Source organism: Ictidomys tridecemlineatus, chromosome 1, assembly GCF_052094955.1.
Source record: "Ictidomys tridecemlineatus isolate mIctTri1 chromosome 1, mIctTri1.hap1, whole genome shotgun sequence".
Lineage (NCBI taxonomy): Eukaryota > Metazoa > Chordata > Mammalia > Rodentia > Sciuridae > Ictidomys > Ictidomys tridecemlineatus.
The window spans coordinates 122,865,367-122,890,846 of NC_135477.1; the positions used below are offsets into that span (position 1 = coordinate 122,865,367).

At 45.3% G+C, this 25,480-nt stretch overlaps 1 protein-coding gene and 1 non-coding gene across 8 annotated transcripts in view; both read right to left on the bottom strand.

Annotated features, from left to right (window-relative positions):
- The window catches only part of Fgf1 (fibroblast growth factor 1), a 94,423-nt gene that overhangs the window by 7,814 nt on the left and 61,129 nt on the right, over nucleotides 1-25,480 (bottom strand). For 6 of the 7 annotated variants that reach the window (XM_040271871.2, XM_005324228.5, XM_078047039.1 and 3 more), the window contains 2 exons: nucleotides 12,332-12,534; nucleotides 589-692 (listed from right to left, as the gene is read on the bottom strand). In XM_040271871.2, the coding sequence (XP_040127805.1) occupies nucleotides 589-692; nucleotides 12,332-12,500 (273 nt within the window). In that variant the 5' untranslated portion in view covers nucleotides 12,501-12,534. Of the gene's footprint in view, nucleotides 1-588; nucleotides 693-12,331; nucleotides 12,535-24,759; nucleotides 24,953-25,480 lie in introns of those variants that run through there. The other variant, XM_040271869.2, reaches the window with a different exon arrangement.
- On the bottom strand, nucleotides 23,193-23,320 carry LOC120885997 (small nucleolar RNA SNORA36 family). Its single transcript, XR_005728781.1, has one exon. It is a non-coding gene; the product is annotated as a small nucleolar RNA SNORA36 family (small nucleolar RNA).

Genomic DNA, 25,480 nt, shown 5'->3' on the forward strand with positions numbered 1-25,480 from the left:
AGTTACTGAAGAAACTAAAGCCTACACCTCTTGATGTGGCTCATTCTTCTTTATGGACCTCTCAGTATCTAAGATGGCACTGAGACACAAGAGAAGCCAATTTGATAGATGTTCAATTAGGTTATTAAAATGTTCATTCTTTTAGGTGATCTATCTAGAATAAAAGGGGCCTTTTTTCAAACCTATATACATGACATTTAAACTGCTAACGTCTGGGCTCACAATTTTTGTAAAAGTATTTTGAGACATGCCTGTAGCACTTAGTAGGTGCTCAAGAAAACATTTTGGGACTGAATGAATAAAGCAGGAGTAGGTATTCTGAAATGACTGTCTGATGAGCTACCAAAACATCAATCAATGTTTCCTCTCTGTCCGTAGGATAATACACTTGAGTATTTTGAGACTACCACAAGAAACTCTTTTATGTTCATACCTAAAATAAGGCAAGGTAGAGGGTGGGAATCCTACTGGAAAAAATAACAAACAGAGACTAATTGATGCTTTTGAGTTTGCATCACTTGGTGTAACAAGATTTCTGGAAACCTCAAACCTGGGCTGTGTCTGGAGGCACGTCAGTTTCATACTTACTGAGCCATATAAAAGCCCGTCGGTGTCCATGGCCAAGTACTGGCCGGTCTCGGTACTCTTTATATACACCTCCCCCACGCTTTCCGCACTGAGCTGCAGCTGAACTGGAATAAAAATAACACAAGAAAAAGTAGATCAACGTGACACTTGTGCAGATAGGGCCCGGCGGCCAGGATAGTCGGTTCTGGAAAATTCTGCTCATTCATTTTGTAGAACCCCAAGGATGAGCCTCCCATTAATCAGAACATAGAAATACAGTTCCTTTTTCTTTGCCATCCAGAGAAAGCTGTGCATGGGGAACTATGTTCTTAAGAGGAGGAGGGATGATGGCTAGCTCCTCTGGTTGTCTACCCTGTTTGTTACAATAACCCCATGGGGCCCTTCAGGGTGTCCTGCCCCCTCCTGCAGTCTCCTGGAAGAAAATAATCAGGAGGGAATGGCATTTGCTTCCCTGGCTCTGCCATCCCATCAATCTTGGGGTGCAGTGGAGCTGACCAGCCTGTGACTCTTGTGGACAGATTTTTTGATGTTGTTGTTGTTTGAAAGACAAGGTCCTGCTAACTTGCCCAGACCAGCCTTGAACCTGCGATCCTCCTGCCTCATTCTCCCATGAAGCTGGGATTACAGGGGGGCACCGTCACACTTGGCTTTGTTCTATATTTCTATTATTTCTTCTATTATTCTATTATTTCTTAGTTGTTGTTAGACACAATACCTTTTATTTATTTATTTTTTTTACTGTAGTGCTGAGGATCATGCTAGGCCAGTGCTCTACAGCTGAACCATAACCCCAGTCCCTTGTTCTATTATTTAAAAAAAAAAAAATCTGGAATTGTTATTTTTTTCCAAACAGAAAAGTTTCCCAAGGAGTGAGGATGGCTTTCAGCTATGAAATGCAGGGGACCAACCACCGTGAAGTTCAGTCGACCTCTCCACCCCTGGGGCAACCCACCTGGGGTCCAGACCAAGGGGAAGTCACTAGCTTCCCATCTAGAGGGCAGCAGTGGTGAGAACAGGGGTTCTCAGCTGGGACCATTTTGGGCATTGTCTGGGGATGGGTTGGATTGTTACAACCAGAGGGGTTGGAGGGTGCTCCTGGTTTCTAGTAGGCAGGGGCCAGGGGACCCTGCAAGACATCTTATAATGCACATGGCAGCTGTCCAGCAAAGAACTGTTCAGCTGGAAGAGTCCGTGGTGCCCAGGTGGAGAAACCTGGAGGCTGAGGGCAGTGACTGCCAGTAACACTGAGGTCTGCTCAACTGGTTTTGCACAGGGACACTTCCAAGGTGCCCTCCCAGTGCTGGGTCCATAATCACAGTCCAGGACCCAAGAGATGAAGACGTTCTTGCTTGTTCATCTCAGAGTGCCTTCGAAGGCAGGGGCTTTGAGGGTTCTCATTTGGGAATTGGGGTTAATTCTGGACTCTCCTGGACAATTTCTTTGGTCACCAGAGGATCACAAAGCATCCACACAACTAGGAACAAAATCCAGACCAGGAACTGGCTCCTCTAGGGCTGGACTTAGGCTGAGGGGCAGCAGGGTTGGAGCATAGGGCTTTGGCTCATAGGTCTAGACCCTTTCTTTGTTTTTGTTTTTTCATTTAATTTCTTTGAATAGGAAAGAATCCATTCCCATGTTTCAAACTTGGATACAGTCTCAGAAAAGACAGTGGAGAGTCCCCGGGTACCCCTCCCTCCGTCCTACCATCTAGCCAATGAAGAAGATCCTGCCCTTCCTCCCTGTGCAGTTCATCATCCTGCGGAGACAGAAACAGCAGGAAGCCCTCCTTGTAGACAGATGATACGCGTGGATTTTGCCAAATATGCATCTTGTTTTATTGTACACAATCCATGACATTCGACTGGTTGGTTGGTTGGTTGGTTGGTTGGTTTCTTAACAACTATGGCAGTACTGAAAGGTTCAGCTCATTGTTTTTTTCTGGTTGAATTATGTTCCACGATGTGACTGAACCATAGTTATTTAACCACCTCCCTATTGATAGGCCCTTATTTTCTCCTTTCCTGCCATTTTCCTCAGCTGATTCACCCCCAGGGCGATACACAGCTAAGTCACTCCCACCGAAGACCGGAAACATACCAAGGATGCTTCTCTCATCCTTGGAAGCCTTTGCTCTAGACTCGGGACTCCTTCCAGCTGCCTGTGGTCAGTGAAGTTCATTGAATTCACTGGAAGGGAACCGGGAGCCTCTGGTCTTTCCCACAAGTCCTCCTGTCTTCATTTAACTCTAAGAGTGTGGTCATGAAAGAAGAGGCCAAAGAGCTTCCATTGAGATCTGGGCCCGGCTCTCTCCGGCCTCATGTCACACCACCTGCTTGTTCAGTCACTCCAAGCTCTTTCTTGCCCCAGGATCTTTGCACATACTAAGCTCTCTCTCTGGTAACTTCTTCCTCTAGATAGTCACAAGATTGCTTCTCTCCTGCTCCGGGCCTCAACCTAAATATCCCCTCCTTGGAGACACCTTCTCCAAGTGTCTGATGAAGTGCTGTGTGGCGCTCTGTATGGTGGGTCCTTTCACCCCACCCCTGCTGTGCCAGTACTTCCCTAGTCCCCACATGGCTCTTTCTCAGGCCCTTGCTTGCTTCTTTTGTGGACTTTAACATACAATTATTTAATTATTTAGGGGTTCATCCATTTGTTTCTGCCTTTCCAAGAGAAGGTACATTCCGAGAGGAAGGGCAGGAGTCTTGGCTGATCTGTGCCCGCTTGCGTCCCTGGCCTCTCACAGTGTCCTGCACATGGGGGGACAGACAGCATCCACTTGTTGAATGAATGGGGTCAGGCAAATGTTGGCAGAGATGCTGCTGGTGGTCCCCTATCAGTGACCTGTGAGTTTTGAACTGTGATCCCAACAATGCAAAGTGAGATAGAATAAAGGTGAGAGTCAAAAGGCTCGAGGCTGGCCTCTACCCCCAACCAGATGGCTATGCTCCATCCCCTCTCTGGGCTTCAGCCTCCTTATCTGTACAATGGAAAGATTTTTCTTTCCCCTGTACTGGGAATTGAACCGTGGGAGCACTCTAGCACTGGAAAACATCCCTAGCCCTTTTTATTTTTTTTCATTTTGAGACAGCTCCTCATTAAATTGATGAGTCTGCTTTCAACTTGCAATCCTTCTGCCTCAGCCTTCCGAGTCTCTGGAATCACAGGTGCACACCACAGCAACCAGCAGAACCACGTACTTTATGATTCCATTAAAATGGAAGGCCCCAAAGAAACAAATCTATAAATATAGCAGCAGGTTAGTGATAGCCAGGGCCTCCACAGGGGTGGGAGTGGAGATGGAATTATAGCTAAGGGACATGGGGTTTCTTTTTGAAAATATTCTCAAATTGATGGTGGCGATGGCTGTCCAACTCTATTAAGAAAAAAAATGTAAGGAAAAAAACCCACTGGATGATATATTTTAAATGGGTGAATTATAATGGTATGTGAATTATATCTCAATAAAGTCATTTTTCAAAAAAAAAGTCCTCTATTTTCAATGGACTTTATGGCCTTCAGAGAACCTTCACATATATTTTTCTCTGGATTTCTCAGCATAATCCTGCAGGTTTAACTGAGCCTGAAGGAAGGTGATAACCATAATGGATCACCTACATGGGTCAGGCCTCACGCTAGTTTCTGTCATAGTACAGTGGACAGTTAGAGAGCGTGGGCTCCAGTTCTGATTGGGCTGTGTGTTAGTTGTGTGGTCACTGGGTGGGTTGTTGGTCCCTGTGTCCTATTACCATTGCTGTCATGAGGATTGAATGAGCTCATGCATGGAGAGAGGCCACTCCAACTGTGATCCTCTCCTCTGTGCTTATGTGACCTCATCTGCTCCTCACCCAGATCCCCTGAAGGAGGTGGTCCCTACTCCAGGTGACAGATGACGAGCTGGAGCTTTGGCTAGAGCATCTGCTTGCACTCCAAGTTATAAGAAGAGGCGACACCATGGCCAGAACGAGGCTCGAGTCTCCCAAGGATCCTGCGATTTCCTCTCTTTCACACAACCTCTTGAGCTCCAATTATGGGATGGGCTGATCCAAATCCAGCCATACTCTCCAGGTTGGACCCCTTTATAATCATGATGGTGGGCGGTCCTCCAGGTCCCCATTGGTAACCATGGAATGGAGAGAGGCTAGTGCTGGGGACTTTTTTCTACCCACCACCCATCTATGCAAGTATTTCAACAAACACGCTAGGAGAGCTATAGAAATCCCAAGGGGCAGGTCCTTTTGGATCTCAAGGAGGATTTTTACAAGGATTTCCATTTCTGTGTTCTGTTCTGTTGCCCATGTGTCTTGCCTTGGGGCCGAGTAGAGTTGACTTTGCCTTCTGTGGAGTTCTGTCATGGCCTCACAGACGTCAACAAGAGCCGAGTCCTGCCTAGCACATGACTGGCCCTCAGCCATGCACCCCAACACCAGGGTCGTTGTGAGAGTTCAATTCAAGAGTTTCCTCTGTAAATATTATTTCTCCAGGATGTCCAAGTTTCATAGCTCATTTTCACTGGATTGCTTTCTGGCTGAGTTTCCTCAACATATATCCTTCTGCAAGCAGAGCCGGCAGGAAGGAGCAACACCCAGCCGTGCTGCTCATGCAGCTGACTAGGTGTCCAGCTCTCTAGTGTGACCTCATCCCAGTTTTTCCAGACCTACATCCTCTTGCAGCTGCTGCTAAAAAAGAGCAAGGGAGGATAGAGCCTGAGAAAGGGGCCTCAGGGCGAGGGAGGGGCTGGCCACCAGCAGGGTGGGGTGGGGGCTGCTCAGGCCTGGCACGCTCCTGGGAACTGTGCTCAGTGCTAGGCACAGACCCTGCACCCAAGGCTTATGCACGTCAACAACAGACACAGGAACCTACACGTGATAAGGCAACACAACAGACCCCGCTGGTTTTTGAGCAAAAGCAAACAAAAATTCACAAATTACAGTAAGAGTTCTCACCCTCCTTCTCTCTCTCTCTCTCTCTCTCTCTCTCTCTCTCTCTCTCTCTCTCCCCATCCCCCCTTTTTTTCTCATTCAAAGAAAAGCAGAAAAAAACATACGGCAAAAACCCAAGCTGTGGGAGAATATAATAACTTGAACCGCTGGGCACAGCTCATATGAAGTGACACATAAAACGGCACTAGATACACACCAAATGCTGCTCTGGGGAGGATGAGAAGAAGGACTAGGACTGCAGAGAGAATGGAGGAAATGTCTCTTCCATCCCTTTCTTTAAAAATAATCTAAGGCTACCTCTGAGAGATGGGGCACCGGTGTTTGAGGATCTTTGGTCTGTTTCTAACACACTTTTTTTTTCCTACATAAATATTCATGAGCTACGCAGATTGGTTTGTGTTTATTAAAAAGTTTTCACCAAAGAGCTACCATCTCCCACAATTCTTTTTTTTTGTTTTTTGGACCAGGAATTGAACCTAGGGGTGCTTTACCACTGAGCCATATCCCTAGTCCTTTTTAAAATTTTATTTTGAGATAAGTTCTCACTAAATTGCTTAGGTCCTCACTAAGGTTCTGAGGCTAGCTGGGAATTCGTGATCCTCCTGACTCAGTCTCCTCATCCTAATTCTTCTTCTCTCTTTCTTTTCTTTCTTTCTTTCTTTCTTTCTTTCTTTCTTTCTTTCTTTCTTTCTTTCTTTCTTTCTTTCTTTTCTTTTTTTGGGTGCATGACCCAGGATTTTGCTCATGCTAAGCATGTGTTCTACAGTTGAATTACACCCCCAGCCCATCTTATTCTTTTTTTTTGGGGGGGGGGGAGGAATACAGTAGTTGGTTTGGGGATGTTGTAGTCATCAAAAATAAATGTCAAATAATCTGAAATGTACAAAATCACCTTTGTGGACCATGCTCATATCTTGTCCTGTGCTCATCGTGTAAATCCCATCACAGGTCTCTGAATACTAAAGGCACCTGCCTGAAAGTGAGCTCGGGGCTTTTGAGTGGATACCAGCCCTGCAGGACACGTGCCTTCTGTTTGAGAAACGGCGAGCACGTCGCCCTGGTTTGTCCTCTTCTCCCCAGAGCCTTCCATCACGTCTTAGTGGTAGCTTGTTGGCAGTTAGGTGCTGACCTCTAACTCTCCAAGGACAGAAAGAAGGAGAAGGAACCAGGAGCCTGCCATGTGAGGGGAGCCTGGTCACTGCTCCCCATCTCTGAGCCCAGCCTCTCCCTACCCTGCCTTAGGAACTTTTAAAGATAAGGTTACAACGGGTGCTGGAAAGCGTGGAGAGGAGGCCCAGCTTGTGCAGCCCGCCTGCCCTTTAAACCAAGGAGAGGCCTCAGGGATGACGCGGGGGCTTATTCTGGGCCGGAGACTTCCCGTCCTTTGCCGTGTTTACCCAAAGTGAAGTCAGCCTCATTCAGAACTCAGGGAGGTTGTTTTATGTCAGTGGCATTTATAATTAAAACGTAGCCACAAGTCGGGCTCCGCAGAACATTAAAGAAAGACAGAGAAGGGGAAGAAAGTGGATTTGAGGGGGAAAAAAATTCCGATTCCAGTGGTTTGGAATACACATGTGCACACAGGCACAGACTATAGGAGAAAGATATTTTTCTAAATTTATGTAAGTGCGTGCTCTTTTAATAACTGAAGATGATGGTTGGAAATTTTTATTTAGTCTAGAGGTTGGTATCATATATATATGATAGCATATTTATATTTCAAAGTTTATCTGGAAAAATCCCTGCTGATAATCAGATGAGGACTCTGCAGGTAGGGAGAAGGGGTAGGGAAGCCCTTGTTTCCCTATGACCAAGCTTGGGGCACCCTGTTGGGGGTGGTGCACTGGAGATCCGCTCTTCTCTTTGGCCTCTGGCAATGGGGCCAGCTCTGCCCACCGTGGCCACCTGGGAAGACATCTTGACTCAGGGCTCAAGTTAGTGGGGAACAAAGTGCCTTTGAGTCACATCAAACCAGGTGACCGATGTCTGGATTCCCCCAAACAATAGTCAGGGAGGGATTTCACTGAGGAGCCGTCTGCCTGGATTAAGGGCTACGAAGTAGAATTCTTCTGACCAGCAAACCCCCCTGGGGCCTCTAGGATGTGGCTGGATTTATAAATATTTGATTGGAATCCACTTCGCTCAAGAACATTTCCATTTGTGTGGTGAGTGGTGCCGGTAATCCCTCTTCCCATGCAGCCTCTTAGGTGTTTGGGGAGGCCAGGGGCTGTGGGCTCCCGAGGCTGCAGCCTGGGGATGCTCGGGAGAATATCATTATTCTGCAGTTATTATTCCTATTGAGGAGGAAGTCACAACCCTGCACCCCTGTTGGCCAAGTGGCTAGTTGGAAGTTCAACAGGGCAGAGCTTACAGGGACAGGGCCCCGGGCATGTTCAGCTACTGTGCCAGGCCTCCAGAGCTCCCACCTAGGTAGTCCCAGAAAAGCTGGCATGAAAAATCACCTTCGGTTTTGTGAGCAAGCATGGAATTCACTTAATGTAGCAGACTCGAAAGATGGAATGTTGAGATGGGGGAGGCCCAGATAGCCCAGGAGTGATGAGGAAGAGGACTGTCAGTCTCAGCACTGGTCGCCTGGCACTGTACAAACATGGTCACATTTCAAATCCCCTCTTGCCTATGCGTTAGATAGTATTGCCCTTTTTTGGTGGGTGGGAAAATACTAGGGATTGAACTCAGTCAGGGGCACTCAGCCACTGAGCCACATCCCCAGCCCTATTTTATTTAGAGACAGGGTCTCACTGAGTTGCTCAGCATCTCACTTTTGCTGAGGCTGGCTTTGAACTGGAGATCCTTCCGCCTCAGCCTCCTGAGCCGCTGGGATTACAGGCATGTGCCACCAGGCCTGGCTGCCTTTCTTATTTTTAAAATGAGGAAACTGAGGCACATAGAAGAGAAATAACTGCCCCAAAGTGACATAAAACTAGTAAATGGCAGTTTGGGGGCCTGTACCTCCACCCACCTGATCCACATGACTCTGTGTGCTTATTTAGTAGTGAAACCACTGTCGTGGGGTTGGTGTGCAGGGAATGGTGAAATGTGGAAAGAACCTTAATACTGGAAGCAAAGTACTGGTTAGCCAAGCTGCCCCTATTGGAAGCTGGTCACCCCCTGTCAGCTTCAGTGTTTTCAGAGTGACTATTATTAGGAAACTCATGGGGTTACAGTTAGGTAGAAATGAGTCTAGCACAATGCCTGGTGGAAATCAGTATTTGAGAGTAATTATTGGATCTATTGTTGAGCTCAAATTTATCTGCCACCAATACAATTCAGTTACTCATCAAATTAATGCATACCAAGGGACAGGCTATGGGCCAGACAAAAAATTGCAATGTTGAGCATTAAGAGACAAAGTCCTTGCTCTCAGGGAGTCCAGTGGGAAAGAAAACTGTCAAATGATCACACAAATGAGTGGAGAGTATAGGTGCAAGAAGGGAACACCCCAGGACATACCCCTCAAATGTGCTATATCCAAAACTGAACTCGCCATCTTCTCCTGCCCCTTCACCTCTTTCTGGATCCTCCTCCTCATGGTGACACATCTACCCTTCTCTCAGAGTTAAAACTCTGGCTCCAACGGGAATCTTCTTCACAAACTGCTCTCCATGGGCCCCAGAGGCTGCAGCTCTCCCTGCCTGGTTGTACCTGGCATGGATGGTGTGGCAGGGTAACCGGTGTCCAGAGCATAGATTGCCCACCACCTACAGAGGTGATCTTCTCCACATGCAGAAATTCCCACCAGTGGAGACATTCTACTCAGTTCTCTGTTAGGATGGGAGGGATGGGGACCTAAGTACCACAATAAGGTACTTGGGAATTTACTCCCCGCTATGGGTAGTAGGAAGACAAATTTTGACAACTACCTTTGCCCAAGGCAGATCAACTAGTTGAGGACAAGGATAAGATGTGAAAGAAATTATTTATGTAGATTTATTTAAATATCTGATTGTCTGTTAGGAATGCTCTTTCTGAAGGAAGGCTTGGAGTGTGACTGCCTACCTGTCACAACAGTCTAGTCACAATCAGACTAATGGTCAAGGAATAGGACTCAATCCCCAGTCTGTGCAGATCTCAGTTATCCAGGGATATCCACACCATGCCTGTCTAAGGCTGATCCTGTTTAGGAATAACCCTTGAGATGCAGAAGGACCATGGCAGTACCACCACTGGGCAGAAGAGGGCGACAGATCCACACTCGGAGTCCATTGGTGCCCAGGAGGACTCCTCTCAGTTCTAGGATCTTATTAATTTTCAGCCTTGTGAAAGACACAGAGCAATGCTACCATTTTCCATTCCACCACTAAGAAACTGAGTCTCTGACAGTAAAATATTTTCCTCAAAATAGAGAGCTGAGGACACTAGAATTTGGAAGAGTCATACAGCTAAGGTGACTTTAAGTTTATTTTGCAGAACACTTCATACAGAACGGAGAGAATGTTTCTTGTCTAGTTTGGAAGTGGTAGAGCAGGAATACGGGTATTCCAACCCTAAATCTGGGCCCCTGACTCTACAGAGAGTATGTGGATTTTCCAGTTCTGAACTGAAAGAACAGGGATGGATTTCTGCCCCTACACCCTACTCATTCTGATTTTTGTCCCCTTGTTCTTAGTTCCAGAGAAAGAAAATAATAGGTCAACATTACCACTCTGAACATTGGCAGAGAGGCGCTGAATCAAAGCTTGAAACTAGACCCTTGCCCTTCCTGGTCAGTGGCATTATAGAAAAGAGGGCACTAGGAAAGTTCCTTACTATTGTGCTGGATTTCCAGATGCTGCATTGAATATGTAGAAATTTTGATGATGATAACAGCAGTATTAATCAATATTTGCTGCACTTTTACTCTGGGTGGGACATTGTGCAAGAGCTTTCAATATATCATCTCATTTAACTCCCCCCAAGAAACTTGTTGGGCAGGTAACATTATTATTCTTATTTTACAGTTGGGAAATATAAAACCAGAAAGATTAAGTGTCTTGCCCAAGTTCACCTGGCCAATAATGCAGCATCACTTGGATGCAGACACCTGACACACTCCTGCGCCTGCTGTGCTGAGTCCCAAGGGTCCTGATGTCTTCAGTCAGGCAGCCAAATCCACAGCAGACCTCAGAAGCTGTCCTGATGTTATGCACCCAGAGTGCAGTCTATAATGTCAATGATAGAATGACAATAACGAAGATATATGATGTTTTTTTACAGCTTCTCATGACCCTGCAATTCAAGGTTTCCCAGAAGAGCTGGCTTTACCCCAAGGAGCATGTCACCAAGGCTGTCCTTCCTCTCCCATTCTGGATATCAGAGCCTCCTCCATTGATTCAGAAAACTGATAAGACTTACTAGAGACATTTAAAGCCAGGGTCAATAAAAGCTTGTTTTCCTCTTGTGTGGGCCGATCACATGAATAAATTGTATATCATGCCCAACACAATGGACTACAATCTTAGTCCATTTACTTGCAGGAAATGCTGCTTGTATTTAATGAACTAGATTTTTTTTTCCTTGTGGATTACTCTGGTACTTATTTTCCACTGAGAATAAAGCATGCAGGAAGTCCATTTGAAAAAAAAAAAAAAGTCACCAGAACAAAGCCCTGACCTTAGCCTTCCTGCTTCTCTTCTGCAGGTCTGGGTGGAGGGTGGGAAGGAAGGGACAATGCCAGCTGGCCCATAAATGCTGGCATTCATGCCAGTTACCTGTGCACCCGGGGGTAGAGAGCGGGTAGCACTTAAGTGGTCCTTGTACGCCAGGCTGCAACCTTTGGAGCATGGCCTGCTTACTACCCGATATGTAAGCCAGCACCTCCAAGGCAGCGTTTTGCATTCCATTTTAAAGCCAGTCTCATGGAACCTGACTTCCTGCCTGTGCTCTGACATCTCTTCAATTCACCCACACTTCCCTTCTCTGGGTTTGCAGCGTGCTTGACTCTTGAGATTGCAGCTCCCAGAGCAGGATCCAGATCTGACTTTTAGCTTCTCTATGACATCTAATGCTTTAGTGGTCCTCAGGGAATCTCCAGACACCACTGCAGGACCCAGAACCCTGAAGTCACACCTACACTCCAGCACCAGAAGTACGGAGGCAGAAGGAAGAGCTCTTATGCTTAGTCCAGAAGATTCTTTTCCCTGAAGTGATACCTCCATCTATCAACATCCTCGGAGAGTCGGGCTGCCGGGAAACCTGGAAGAGGCAGTCAGCCTTTGGCTGGACGGCGCTCCCTCTCCGGCTTCTATAGAATCTGGAGAATGACTTTACCCCTCCTGATTACCACAGCCACATCTGCATGATGTGCGGAGCGAGAGCTGCATAATTTATGATGTGTAAGGCTACAGTTATACACTAGGATTTCACAAATCAAGCCCAGCAGAAGCATAACCTGGAGAGTCCATTCACTTGAAACCGAGCCCAGGTCTTTGTGCAGGATTTACCGTCCCTGCCCATCTGGCTCTTCCCATGCTGGAGCAAGCCAGCCCCGGGCCAGCCTCAGGGGCCAGATCTTTCACTAGTTACAGAAACTCAGGAAACATCCAGCAATTGAACATTGGCAGCCAGTTGTGTTAGGTCAGCAGAGAATCCCTTTAAAAACTTGCAATAGTTCACCTTTAGATATGCAGTAGCCCCCAACTCCCCTTTTTCCAAACCCGGGCTCTTTGCACAGGTATGGTACCTCCACCTCTGAATGTGTCCTGCCAGTAGAGCCTTGGAGAAGAGGGTACCAGTGCTCAGTTCCCCCCTTTCCCATCCTTGACAGCAGAAGACAGAAGCAAGAGGTATGGATGGCTACTTACTGTGTTGGTCGCTCCTGTCTCTTGTCCCATCCACTGTGCCATCAGGAAGGATCCTCAAGAAGTGGCCTCCGTTGCTACAGTAGAGCAGTTTGGGCTTCTTGTAGTTCCCTGGAGGCAGATTGAACTTCTCGGTCAGGGCTGTGAAGGTTGTGATTTCCCCTTCAGCCATGGCTCAGTGGTGGCTGCTGGTGACACCTTCAGGACTGTAAGAAATTAAACAAATCTGTAGAATATTCTTCCAGTAAAGGCACGGCAGACACTCAAGAAGAGAAGGACTGCTTCAGAGCTCAGGACGCCTGGTGAGCTTGTGACCACAGACTGGCCAGGTGATGGCCACAGAAGACGGGCCTGTGAGGTGGCCGCTGGCTAAGGCAGGGTGGTCCCTGGCCTGGGAGGGTGTTTCACAGCCCTTCTGTCTTTGCAACTGGACGTAGCTTGGGACCAAGCTGTGCATTTTTTAGAACTTTAAATTTAATCATTTAGCCAAGGGGAAAAAATCATGTTTTGGTCCCTCCTTCTGGTCCACACACATCCTCAAATTAAACACTGAAGTTGCACTAAAATAACACCTGGGTCTGGCCGAAACCCACAAGAGCCGAGAGGCCAGGCCTGAGGTTCTGCCCTCCACCCTCACACTGTTTAGACTAGGTGCCTCCTGGCTTATGGCAGCAGAGAACACAGACGGCAGGGACATTCGGGCCTGTGAGCAAAAGACGGCAGAGACAGCAAAGGGTTAAAATGGGAAGGAATCATTCTGGGCTGGTGAGGAGGACAGAACCAGGACCAGGGAAGGAGGCAGGGAGAGGGTCATGTGTGGTTTTTAAAGGGGAAGCTTTAAAATTTTATGAGCTAGATCACTACAAAGGCTCTGCCTGGTTACTGCTTGTTCCATAGTTTTCATTTATCCTCATAGCACACAGAGAAGTCGGGTCTGTCCCTGTCCCAGGCCATCTTCATCCTGATTATTTTGTAATATGAGACATAACACAAAAACTAATGGGCTGGAGATATAGTTCAGTTGGTAGAGTGCCTGCCTCAAATGCCCAAGGCCTTGGGTTCAACCCCCAGCAACACACACACACACACACACACACACACACACACACACACACAAAACTTCCATATTGCACATTAAAATCTCCTAATGTTGTACATACCACTGCATACAATTTACTTATTATTATAAATATGCATGGATTATTACCCCCACAGTATTAAAAAAAAACAAAGCCAATTAATGTTGTATTTAAAACATGAATTTCCCCCATGGAAGGGCTAGTGACTACACAGGCTGGAAAAGAAACAGGTCAAAGACATCAGGAGCTGCTGTAGGGGGTTTGCTTCTAAGTGGAGAAGGGCCAGCTATAAGGGCGAAGTGGTCTTATAATCATAGCAACCATCACCACCGACAACATATTCTGAGCCACAGGTTAACACCTGTTAACATCACCACGATCCTCTGACATGGATGCTAATATCCTATCTTTTATAAAATGAAATCAAAGCTTAGAGAAGTTACCTGGCTTCAGGTAACTTCTGAAGGTCAACAGCTAGAAGTGATAGAGCTAAGACTCAAAATGAGTCTGAACACACAACCCTGAGGTGTCCTTGATCACCGAGAACAGGTTAAATGTCTTCGCGGAGGCTGCAGTATTGGCAGAAGCAGGGTTTACCCATGCCTGGCAGGTACATTCGCCTCCTTAAATTAGGTTCTTTTCATTTTTGACCCAAAGGTTGTCTCTCTCCACCAACAGCCTCTGCTTTTGCCCTCTGATGACCTTGAATCAGGACTCAGGCAGTTCCTCATTCCCAGGAGGAGGCCAGATCACTGAGCACTGTAAGCCCAGGGAAGACCTGCTGGCCTCCCTCCGTCCCAGCCTACCAGAACCTTCAGCGGCTCCTGCAGCAGCCTCCTGGAGTTGCTCTTACAGAAAGCAATTCCATCATAGATCAAGGCACCAATCTGAATAATTTGTCCTTGTGACATTTAAATTGGGACTGATGTTGTAAACCTTCATTTTTTTTCTCTGCTAGTTTGGGTATATTTCTCCTAATGTGCAGCCACAATGGGTCATTCATTGAACCCTGTTTCAACTGCTGTTTGAGGTCTCTCCAAAGACCCCCAAAGCAAATTTTGCACATACCGTAAGAACTATATTTAAAGTCAGACCGTCCCAAATGGCCCCTCACATATGGTGAAACTCTGTCCAATCCTCTTCACACAACATGGTGACAGGGAGAAAATTAATTCTATTTGTGTCTGCTTCACAGGGCAGCAGCAGAGTTGACCTTGCATAGCACATTCTAATCTTCTCCTAAATTTCCACTCTCTCTTCCAAATCCCTCCCTGTCATCTGAAGCCTCTTAGTCTCTCTGTGCGCATCTCAGGCTCCCTTACTATCTCTCTACCCAGTCTTTCAGTTTCAGTCTCTCTCTGCTCAATTTTAGATCCCCTTCTCTTCCCTCTCCCCAACCCCAAGGATGGAATCCAGGGCCTCACACATACTAAGCATGCTCTGCCACTGAGCCATGCCCCAGCCCTGGGGATCCCCTTCTGTCCCCTTCACCTATCACATTTCCATTACACAATGCTACCCCTTGTTAAAATACAACTTAGATAGATAGATAGATAGATAGATATTTTTTTCATTTTTTCCCCCAAGCATTTCCTAAGTCATTTACTTAATTTGGTATACAGGAGATAACAATCATATTCTAGTGGTTGCCACTTTAACTGTGAAAATAGTCAGGAGGATGGTTTTTGTTTCTTGTAGTCTCTGCGTCTCCTCCAGTGGGGATTTCTGTCTGCTTCTTTCCCTGATGGTGGGACAACAGCATGTTAAGGATCCAGCCCCAGTGAACAGTCTCCATGAAGTAGTTTTCTAAGTGTTGTGCACGGATTTGACTCCATTTGCCTTCTTGCCTCCACTCCATGGGGCGGGGGGAAGAGGATACAGCAGCAGGCTGGCTGGTGTTAGAGGACCGGCTCTAGCCAAAGATGACACTAAGGCTCACATTCACCTGTGTGGATAGGCCAGGCTTATCAGTGCAGAGATCTCACCAGCTTTGGCCAAAGCCCAGCAGGTCCTCAGGGTTCCCTTCCTCCTGACCATCGTGTAACATGCAGTTAAACCAGGCCACCCTCTGCTTTCTGCCTGTTCCCCACTATAAGATGCACAGCCATGGGGTGACTGTATTTTTCAGATGGCTCCTATAATCCTGGAAAACAGAACATAGTCCTGGAGCCTACACGGAGCTGATAGGCCAGGGCAAGAGGATTTAGCCATCAGCCAAAAACCCCAGGGGGCAGGAAAAGCTCTTATTTTTAACTTTATTTACAATTCACCTATCTTTTGAGCTGTGGTTGGTCTGAAGTTCTCTGCCAATCCACTATTTGTTTAGGATAGGAATAAAGGAAGTATATGACATGATAAAACCAGAAGGCAGCAACCTTAGCAGGCCCTTGGGGATTTACACAAATTGCTCTAATAAATGAATCCATTAACTAAGTGAAATCAGGCATTAAGCATAATGGGAATTTATGAGCTCTGCTTCTCATTACTATTTTCTTTTTATTGGCTGTCAGGGGAGGGGATTATCTGTGTTTGTGCTGGAAGATAGAGAAGATCAAGCCCAATGAACTCTATGTCTTCATTATGCACTAAGTCCAGCCCTTGGAGATTTGGGACAGTGGTGAGATTTTAGGAAAGCCAGGTGATTTTTCTTGATTTATCAGTGATACCAAAGTGAGAGGAGCATGGATTCTACTAGAACATCTGTGTGAGGCTGACACACTTGGTCAGCTGTGGCCTCTGGAAGAGACCCTGAACTTGGACACTCAAACAGGACATGAGGTGGACACTCCTACCCAGGAATACAGCAGTCACATAACAGTGTGGGATGGTAAGCAACCATTGCACCACCCTACCTGCACCCAAAGTGGCTGGGAAGAGGAGTGGATCCCTCCTTCTAAGGTGTTTCCTCCAATAACCCTCACCTTCCCTAATGCACGGAGGGATCAGGTTAAATAGGAACAATATTCACAAAAGCCCTTGGGAAAGTTTAAAGTTGTAATCTGACCTATAGGAGACAAGAGTAACTGGTTATATTGAACTAGTTGAAGCCTGGTGTGGTCTAGGTCATTTGTGATCAAATGCTTCATTTAAGATAATTTTTCAATGGGCTTGAAAATAGAGGATTTTTCTGTTTTTCTTTTTGCAGTGCTAGACAGCTGCTGTCCCACTGAGCTACATCCCCCATCCTGAAAGTTATTTTTCATTCCCTCCCAAATTTAAGCTAAGTCCCTCTTCCCATTATTTAGGCCACAAACTGCAGAGAGGAGCAGGAGACAAAGGTAAACTATGATTGTATAAGAGGGGATTCAGTTCCTCTTTCAGACTGGTTCTCAGCTTATCAGCAGCTATTGCAATGACATTTATTAAACTTGATATTTCTAGAAGACATTTGTACTCAGCTTGGCTCTGGTGACAAAGCTGGAAGGAAAGTCTTATGGTTCTAGAAATCAAGGAAAGGCAAACATTGACATTTATTTATTTATCCCCTTTACTACCTATGCAATACAGAATACCCTTAAAGCAGGGCATTTTGAAAAGTATGTAAAGCCTCCAAAAGTAGATGTGTGTGTGACAATTAAGATGATCATGTTCTTAAACCCAGCATATAAAAAAACAGGATTAGCTTTGGTTCCAAATTGGTCCTAAGTTCTTATTTCTTCCTTTTCTCTGTGGATAGCATCACCCAAAGCCTTAACTATTCCTTAGAGATTCTAATTAACTTCAGATTTTGTTAAGTCAAATATGCATATTAAATGTTAAGGGTAAAAGAAGCCAGGCATGGTGGCACATGCCTATAATCCCAGTGGCTTGGGAGGCTGAAGCAGGAGGATTGTGAGTTCAAAGCCAGCCTCAGCAACTTAGCGAGGCCCTGTGCAACTCAGTGAGACCATGTCTCTAAATAAAATACAAAAAAGGGCTGGTGAAGTGGCTCAGTGGTTAAGTGCCCCTGAGTTCAATCCCCAGTATCAAAACAAAAACAAAATGTTAAGGGTAAAAAGAAAACAAATGGAATGCGTTAATTCCAACCAGTACTTTTAGGAAATAAATAAAACTTCATGGAGGTGTCAAGAAAAAAGAGGAAGAGAAGATAAAATTTTTAAAATGCTCAAAATTAGGTGGAAGAATTAACCCAAATAGATTTGTAATAACAATAAATGTAAATGGACTAAATTATCTAGTTATTGGATTTAAAAAATAATCCATACACATTTTGATTACAAGAGATACATTTAAAAGATAAGAATGTAGAAAGTAAAATGATAAAAAACTAAGCTGGGCATGATGGTTTACACTTGAACTCCCAGTTACTCAGGAGGCTGAGGCAAGAGGATCACTTGAGCCCAGGAGTTTGGGATCAACCTGGGCAACATAGCAAAGCCTTGTTTTAAAAAAATAAATGAATGACTAAATAAATAAATAAGATGACCTTCAAAGGTTAACAAAAAATTTAAAATTGGCTCTATTAATATCAGATAAAAATAATTCTAAAGCAAAAAGAATGATTAAGGGTAAAAGGAATTATTCCATAATGATAAGTGGAAACATTAAACAGAAAGATAAAAAAAAATCCCAAGTTTGTGTATACCTAATGACACAGTCTCAAAATATATAAGGCAAAAAGTTGACAAGTATATAAAGAGAAATTAGCAAATCCACAATGGTGATGGAAGATTTTAATGTATTTCTGTCATAAATGGTAGAGCAGACAGACATAGAATATCAACGAGAACGTAGAAGACATCCTGAAATACACAACTAGGATGTTTAGTTGAAAAATATCTTAGGGAATCTGTACCCAACAGTGAATTGGACAGAGTTCTTCTCAAGGACACGTGGAACATTTACCAAAATTGCCTAAGGCAGGACGCAACCCAAAGAGAAGAGTGAGTTTCGTTCTAACAATTCTCTGAATAGAAAACACTTCCAACCATCCATTTGGTGACAAGGTCTTTTCACTTTTACGTTAAAAAAACATATTTATTTATTTATTTATTTTAATTAGGTACATATGACGGCAGGATGCATTTTGATTCTTTGAACACAATTGCAGCCCAACTTTTCATTCCTCTGGTTGTATGATGTAGTGTCACACCATATATGCAGTCATACATGCACCTAGGGTCATGATGTCCATCTCATTCCACCATCTTTCCTGCCCCCATGTCCCCTCCCACCCTCACTTTTACCTTTTTAATGTCTCCTAAAAAACCCTCTCTCTTCTCCCTCCTCACTGGGCTGCCTTAGAGCAGAGCCACACCTCCTGTCTCTGGGCTGCTGCGGCAAGCTGTAGTGGTCCCTCTTCTCCAGCACTGCTCCTTCCTGCTGCTGGTGACCCTCCTAACTAGGGATCTGGTCATCGCTCCCCAGTTGAAGATCTTTGACTGGATCAGTGGATCTCTACTGCCTTCAGAATAAAGCCCAGACTCCTACCTAGGAGGCCTTCTCTTCTGCTCTCTGCCTACCCTGGTGACCTATCCTCTTACTGGTCTCTTCTCACAGTCCCCCCACACCCTCCCACTTGCCCAGGCCTTGACCCACACATTCTCCTGCTGCTAGCAGTGATCTCTCTCCTTATCCCCACCCTTCCAGGGGCCTGGCTAAGTCATCCTCGCCCTCCAAAAACTCAGCTAGACAGTTCCTCCTCCAGAAGGCCCTCTTTGGACACATCCCCCAACCTGACCTCTGCCCATTCCCTCCACACCACACACACACACACACACACACACAGAGTTCAGATGAGCTGACTGATTCTCTTGGGCTCCCAGCACTTCTTTTGCTTCCTGGCAGCACTGGGTGTGATTGCCATCAGTATTTCCCACCTCAGCCCCTCTCCATGGCTTCCTGCTGCTCTGTAGTAAAGACCACAGCCTTGAGCTGGCCTGTGGGGCTCCAGGAGGACCAGCGCAGGCTTCTTCCCCTTACATTACGCTCCTTCTCCAAACTGCCTTCTGTTTCCTGGAAAGCACTGGCTCCCTCTCACCCCAGGACACTTGCCCCCACTCTGCCCTCTGTCCGGAGCGCTCTGCTCTCCTCCTCTCTGCTCCACCCACCTGGTTGACTACTCATTTTTCTTCAGATCTTAGTTCACTTGCCAGTTCCCCAAGAAAGCCTTTCCTGGCTTCCCTTAACTGGGTCAGGTTCCTCCAGTTCTCACAGGACCATTTAATATTTCTTCGGAGGGTTTTACATCCGTTTTTAAATATGGACTCATTCCTGTGATTAATTAATGTCTCCTCCATGACAGGACTGTCGGTTCCATAATAGCAGAAACCACTCTGCGTGGCTCACCATGGTTCCCGGTGCCTGGAAGAATGCCTGGCATCTGATGGTCACTAGACAAATATTTTTTGAGTGAGTGGATGAACGTAATTTAACTCTGCTTCTTGACTGTCTCCTTCATTCGTGTCTGAGATGCTGGGAAAGAATTTTTTTTTCCTTTTCTTTCTGTATCCAGCATTTGGCAAATGCCTGGATGTATCAGTATCCGGTGCAGCTTGTTGACTGAATATCAAGGCAGCCCCTTCTCAGGAGGCTCTAGCATAGTATCCTACAGACATCGACAGAGAAGCTAAACCAAGAGCCAGCATTTGATTTAATTGGGTTCAGTTTACAGCGGAGTACCCTGCCTTGGTTTCTGCCAGGCCTAAATTCTATTCCTATTTGTAACAAATATTTCCTTACTTCTTCAAAGGAAATACTAGAGAAATCAAGAATATCACAAGTTAAAGGATCAGATCCTTTGGTCCCAAATCTAACTTGTTCAACCAAAACCAAACCAAACCAACCAAACAAACAAAAACCAAATAAACAAAAATTGTAGGGCCTGAAAAAAATATTCCAGCTTTTGTTATTTCTGCCAGGGAACACTGTCAGGCTGGTAGGGACCCTTCTCAAACCCTCTGGTGAAGGAATATTTGTTTTCTTTGTGTTTTTTTTTTTTTTGGTACCAGAGATTGAACTCAGGGGCGCTTAACCACTGAGCCACATCTCTAGTCCGTTTTTGTATTTTATTTAGAGAAAGAGTCTTACTGAGTTGCTTAGAGACTTGCTAAATTGCTGAGGCTGCCTTTGAACTCTTGATCCTCCTGTCTCAGCCTACCGAGCCGCTGGGATTACAGGGTTGCACCACCACGCCCGGCTGGGAATGTTTGAACTAAGAGAGACACTGTGTTCTTTGCTGTCTGTATTTGCCCTATTCTACCCTCAAGTGATATGTAAGGGGTCTGAGGCTAGGAGTGTGGCCTTGGTTGACTGGCCTGGACAGCATGCTATCCTCAAATCAATTCTGTTCCATGAACTATAATTCGTTTTCCAAAATTAACTGTAAACTATGAACTTCACTATGGAATGGACTTAACAGTGGTGTGCAGGAGATGGCTCCTACATGTTTTTGCAAACCAATTATTACACATTCAGGAATCTTGCTGCTGGCTGTTAAACCATTAGTAGCTTCAAATCAGCTCCGATGAGGATATTTATATTACAGAACTTGGCAAGTGCTAGAAATCGGGGTCTTCCCCCCACCCTCTTTCTTTTTCTCTCCTTTGATAGCTGAATTACCAGCATACTACTAACCTTGGATTTAAATCCTGGAGGGGAACTCATTAGTAAATGACTTATTCTTACAGGGTCTCAGTTTCCTCATCTGTAAAATGAAGCTTCATAGTAGTAGGTACTGCACAGAGTCCTTGTAAGTATTAAATGGTGATGTTTACAAAATGCTGAACCCAGCACTTGAAAATCTATAAGGCTCAATAGGCGTTAGCTTGACTGTCACCATTCACATATCACCATTCATGTATCCTCTTGTTAGTTTTGATCATCAACTGTGCTATTGATTTAGAACTGAACAAAATTGATCTGTAACATTTACTAATACTTAAGTAATATTTGAAAAATGTCCTTTTCTAAGTGATAAGCTAGGAGTTCTAACATCACTGTGTGCAATGACTGACGCTCTCTCCTCAGTACTCAGTATATTTTTTTACAAGTGCATGTCTTTCTGTCCAGGATGATGGAGAACCTAGGGATTTAATGGTCCTTCTCTCTGGTTCTTTAGGATCATTCTAATCCTAAAAATCTCCAAGTCACTGAGCACAAACCGTTCCCCAGTCTTCCAGAATCAAATATTCAAGAGAGATCAAGATATCATATTTTAGATGTCAATAACTTCTACTCGATGCTATCTAGGGGAAAAGGTTTCAGGTGTCATGGAAATTTAAACAACAACAAAAAAAAAAAAAAGCAAAGAAAGAAAGAGGAAAAGGTTTAAAAATCTCTCTTCCCCAGTTCTGAAGTCTCAAAGTCTCTGAACACTCGAAGTTCTTTCATAACTCAGACACAAACTGTCCTGAGACTATGTCATCTTTAGTTATCTCACTTTGTCTTAATGTTTCTATATCTGGTACAAAATTACAATTGAGTTTGATTCCAAGTTACTGTCCCAGATGCCACTGGAGTTATTTTGTAATATATGAGTAATACTAGCTTCTAAAATTCTCAGAATTCTAGGTTCTGAAACACATCTAGTCCAAGGTTTTTCAGATAAGGGATTGTAGTAGAAATGGGTTTCTGTCTTTAACAAGGTCACAGTCTAGCCTATCTGACTCATCAAGCAAGCCATGCTTCAGAAGAGACAGACACAGATTCTTGGACCAAGTGTAAGTGGCAGAAAATGGGGGCTGTTAGTCTAATCTAGGTGCATCGCTGAACAGCCCACTCCCAGTGTTGGCTCCCACACTTCTTAATGAAGACTAGAGAAATGTAAGGTGTGCACCCACATGTGCACACATGCCCAAGGATTGCCTCCATCTGGAGTTTCTTCCCTGGATTCGAGATCTTTTATTCTCTGCAGTTTAGCGGATCCACCCCAAAACACATCCTTGTCAGGGAGCACCCTGCAACTGGAGGTCAGAGATTCTTTTAAGTGCTTGCAGAAAACAGCTTCCACTCTGAGAGGAAAACCAGATTGCTTCCTGGTGCAGCGGCATGCTCTGCTGGCCCCAGTTCTGTCTGAGCTTTAATGGCACACACTGGGCCAGAGCATCCCGCCGGCTCCGGGCCATCCTGAGGACCTGCACACTTCTTAAATGGAAATCCTTCCTGCAAACTGAAGCATCAAAGCCCAGGGATTTGAGCCAAAAGCAAAGTGATTCTGCAGGGGTTCTTGCAGCTTCACGCCCCTCCCTTTAACCTTCTCTTATTGATGTGTCTCCAAAAACCTTTTTAATGTGTTGTATGAGTTCCAGTCTCCAGAAGCAGCCCAGCAAGGACATTCCTTCTCTAAGTCAGTCCTCTTTCTAGCTCATAGGAAGATAGTCTGTTCACTGGTTTGTTTTTTCTCCCCCTTCCCTCCTCACCTAGACAATGTAATCTCTCCAATCTCTCCAAATTCAGTGTTTTGAAGTATGTATTTGTTATCTGTTTGGAACTGCTGAAGACTTGCTCTTATCACATATTACCCAATAGCCCACTTTAGACATACACATAAATAATCAAGCACATCCACAAATAATGCAATAGAAACCACTTCTTAAACATGTACTATGTACCAGATACGGTCCTAAGCACATTATCAGGAATGATTTTCCACTGAGCTACATACCCAGATTTTCTTTATTTTGAAACAGGGTCTCATTAAGTTGTTTAGGGCCTCACTAAGCTGCATTCAACATATTAATTATTGTTATTGTGGACAAGCTTGTGATCCTCCTGCCTCAGCCTCCTGAGTCATTGGGATTACAGGTGTGCACCATTCAACCTAGCAGGAAGGCTTTGCTTTTGGGCAGGGTTGGCTGGGAGGTAAATGAATAGAGTAACACTTTCTATGCAATCACTTACTCTAGCCTATTTTAATGTCTGAAAGTTAAAGTAAGAGGAAAGAGAGCTACCCTAAAAAGAACTCAAGGCATTCCCTGTGTGTGTGTGTATGTGTGTGTGTGTGTTGCTAGGGATTGGACCCAGAGCCTTATGCCTGCCAGGTAAGTGCTCTGCCTCTGAGCCACATTCCCAGAGCTTTTTAAAATTTTTATTTTGAGCCCAGGCTGGCCTCCAACTTGCTATCCTCCTCAGCCTCTGAGGAGCTGGGATCATAGGGGAGCCCCACGGTGCCTGGCAAGGATTCTCCTTCTCACCTCCATTTTACAGCTGAAGAGGCTGAGGCTTAGAGAGTTGAAATCTCAGTCACTTTTCTAGGATCATACAGCTGAACAACTGTCACAGCTCAGACCTGAAAAGGAGGTTTTCTGATTCCGGACTCCCTGATTTTAATCCCTGTATCATTGTGGGATACAAGAGAATAAATGGCGTTGAGCTGAGAGATCCTTCACCCTCTCTGTTCTTTTTACCCCACCGGCATCTGTAACTCATGTAGCCTTTGAGATGTTCCGAAAGAGGTATCTGCCTTCACTGAAGTGGGGTCTTTGAAGTGCCTCCTCTGACAGACTCTCCCCTTCCGCAGTGGTACAGTGGCCACCTTGGGTGCTTTCCTGGTTGTCACTCTGGTACATCCTGAAGGTGACCCAGCATCATGGGATACCAGCTGGGCCCTCATCAGAGCAGCGGTTTGCCATTGCTGATGAAGGATCCAGGGTGGCCTGAAAACACAGGGTAGTAGCGGATGAAAGGTCCAATTTCAAGAGGCTCCAAGGGCTCTGAACTTGAGAAGCCTCATTAGCTGAGAGTCACAGACTTGGATTTTGGTTTTTGCTATGTCATGAACTCCTTGCATGACTGGCAAATCTTCAACCTTCATGTTCCTCAATTGCCTTATCTGTAAAATGAAGCTGTTCGGGGTGGAGCCCCAGGCTGGGGATGTGGCTCAGTGGTAGAGTATGTGCTTAGCATGTGAGGCCCTGGGTTCCATCCCCAGCACCATCATAAAAAAGGAAGAAAAGAGTACTGGAATGTCAGGGTGCCACGAGGAAAGAAGAGAACAAAGCAAAAATGCCAGGTATTTTAACTGTTAATTAGAGCCTGTGTCTTATTAGGTTGACTATTTGAATTTTTAAGGCATTGGAGGTTTCACAAGCATTTTAGAAGCAAAAAAAGCCTCTCTGGGTGACTATTGTGTGGACAGAACATTAGGTACTTTATTCTCACTTTGTATTTGCTATTCCTCCTTCTATGGCTACATGAACACCCCGCATCCGGGCCCCCCACCCAAGACAACTGTGATGGAGGCCGAACAGCTTATCAAAGCAAATCTGCAGCTTAGTCAAGAACAAAACCCTCAGTCCCAAGACATCAGTTTATGATGTCACCCCTCTGTTGGTCTGCCTCATTTCCAAAGGACTCTTGCTCACTGAAAAAGTAAAAAAAAAAAAAAAAAAAAATTGAAAAGGACAAACTCACATTTTTGTCAGACAGATGATAGATACCCAGGCGGCTCAGGAAGAATGGCTGGCAATCCCGGCATGCAGCTTTGTGTTTAAGGTGCTTGGATACGAGGGAGGAATGTAAACCCCATAGAGCTCTTTCCCATGTCATGGTCTATTCTGGATCTCTAAAGGGGGCATGGAGGCCACAGCTGGGCCCCCAAGAGCTACATCCTGCAGAGGCATCCAGCACCATGCAGGAAGCCAGCAGTAGAGCAGGGCCCCGGATTTGCAAAGGGACTCAGTGGGTGTCACAGCCAAAGGGCAGGAAGAAAATAGTCACTGACCCCGGTGCCAGCCTTCCAGGGCTCAGCTTTTGCAGAGCCTGTTTTAGGACAGTATAAAACTTGTTCCCTTTTTGCATTCTTTCTTTTTAAGGACTTTGGCTATTTTTAGAGTTTCCTTGTTCTTGCCAACTCTCCTTGATCCCCTATGAATAATACAAAGGGGACCATTTTCCTGTATGCACTCTTTTCCCTGTTTCAATGTCACCAAAGGCATTCAACGTCTCTGGACTGTGTCATTGCTTTCCACACAGGGGTCTGCACGCAGCCTAGCCATTGGCAGGAGCCAGGTGGGTTTTATGGAAAGGAGATGGAGCAAAACATCCCCACAGGGCCTGGGAAATGACTGGTGTTTGATAAGGAATGAATGCATTTGGAAGTGAGTTGAAATCTGGTGTCCAAGAAGCTGGCCCA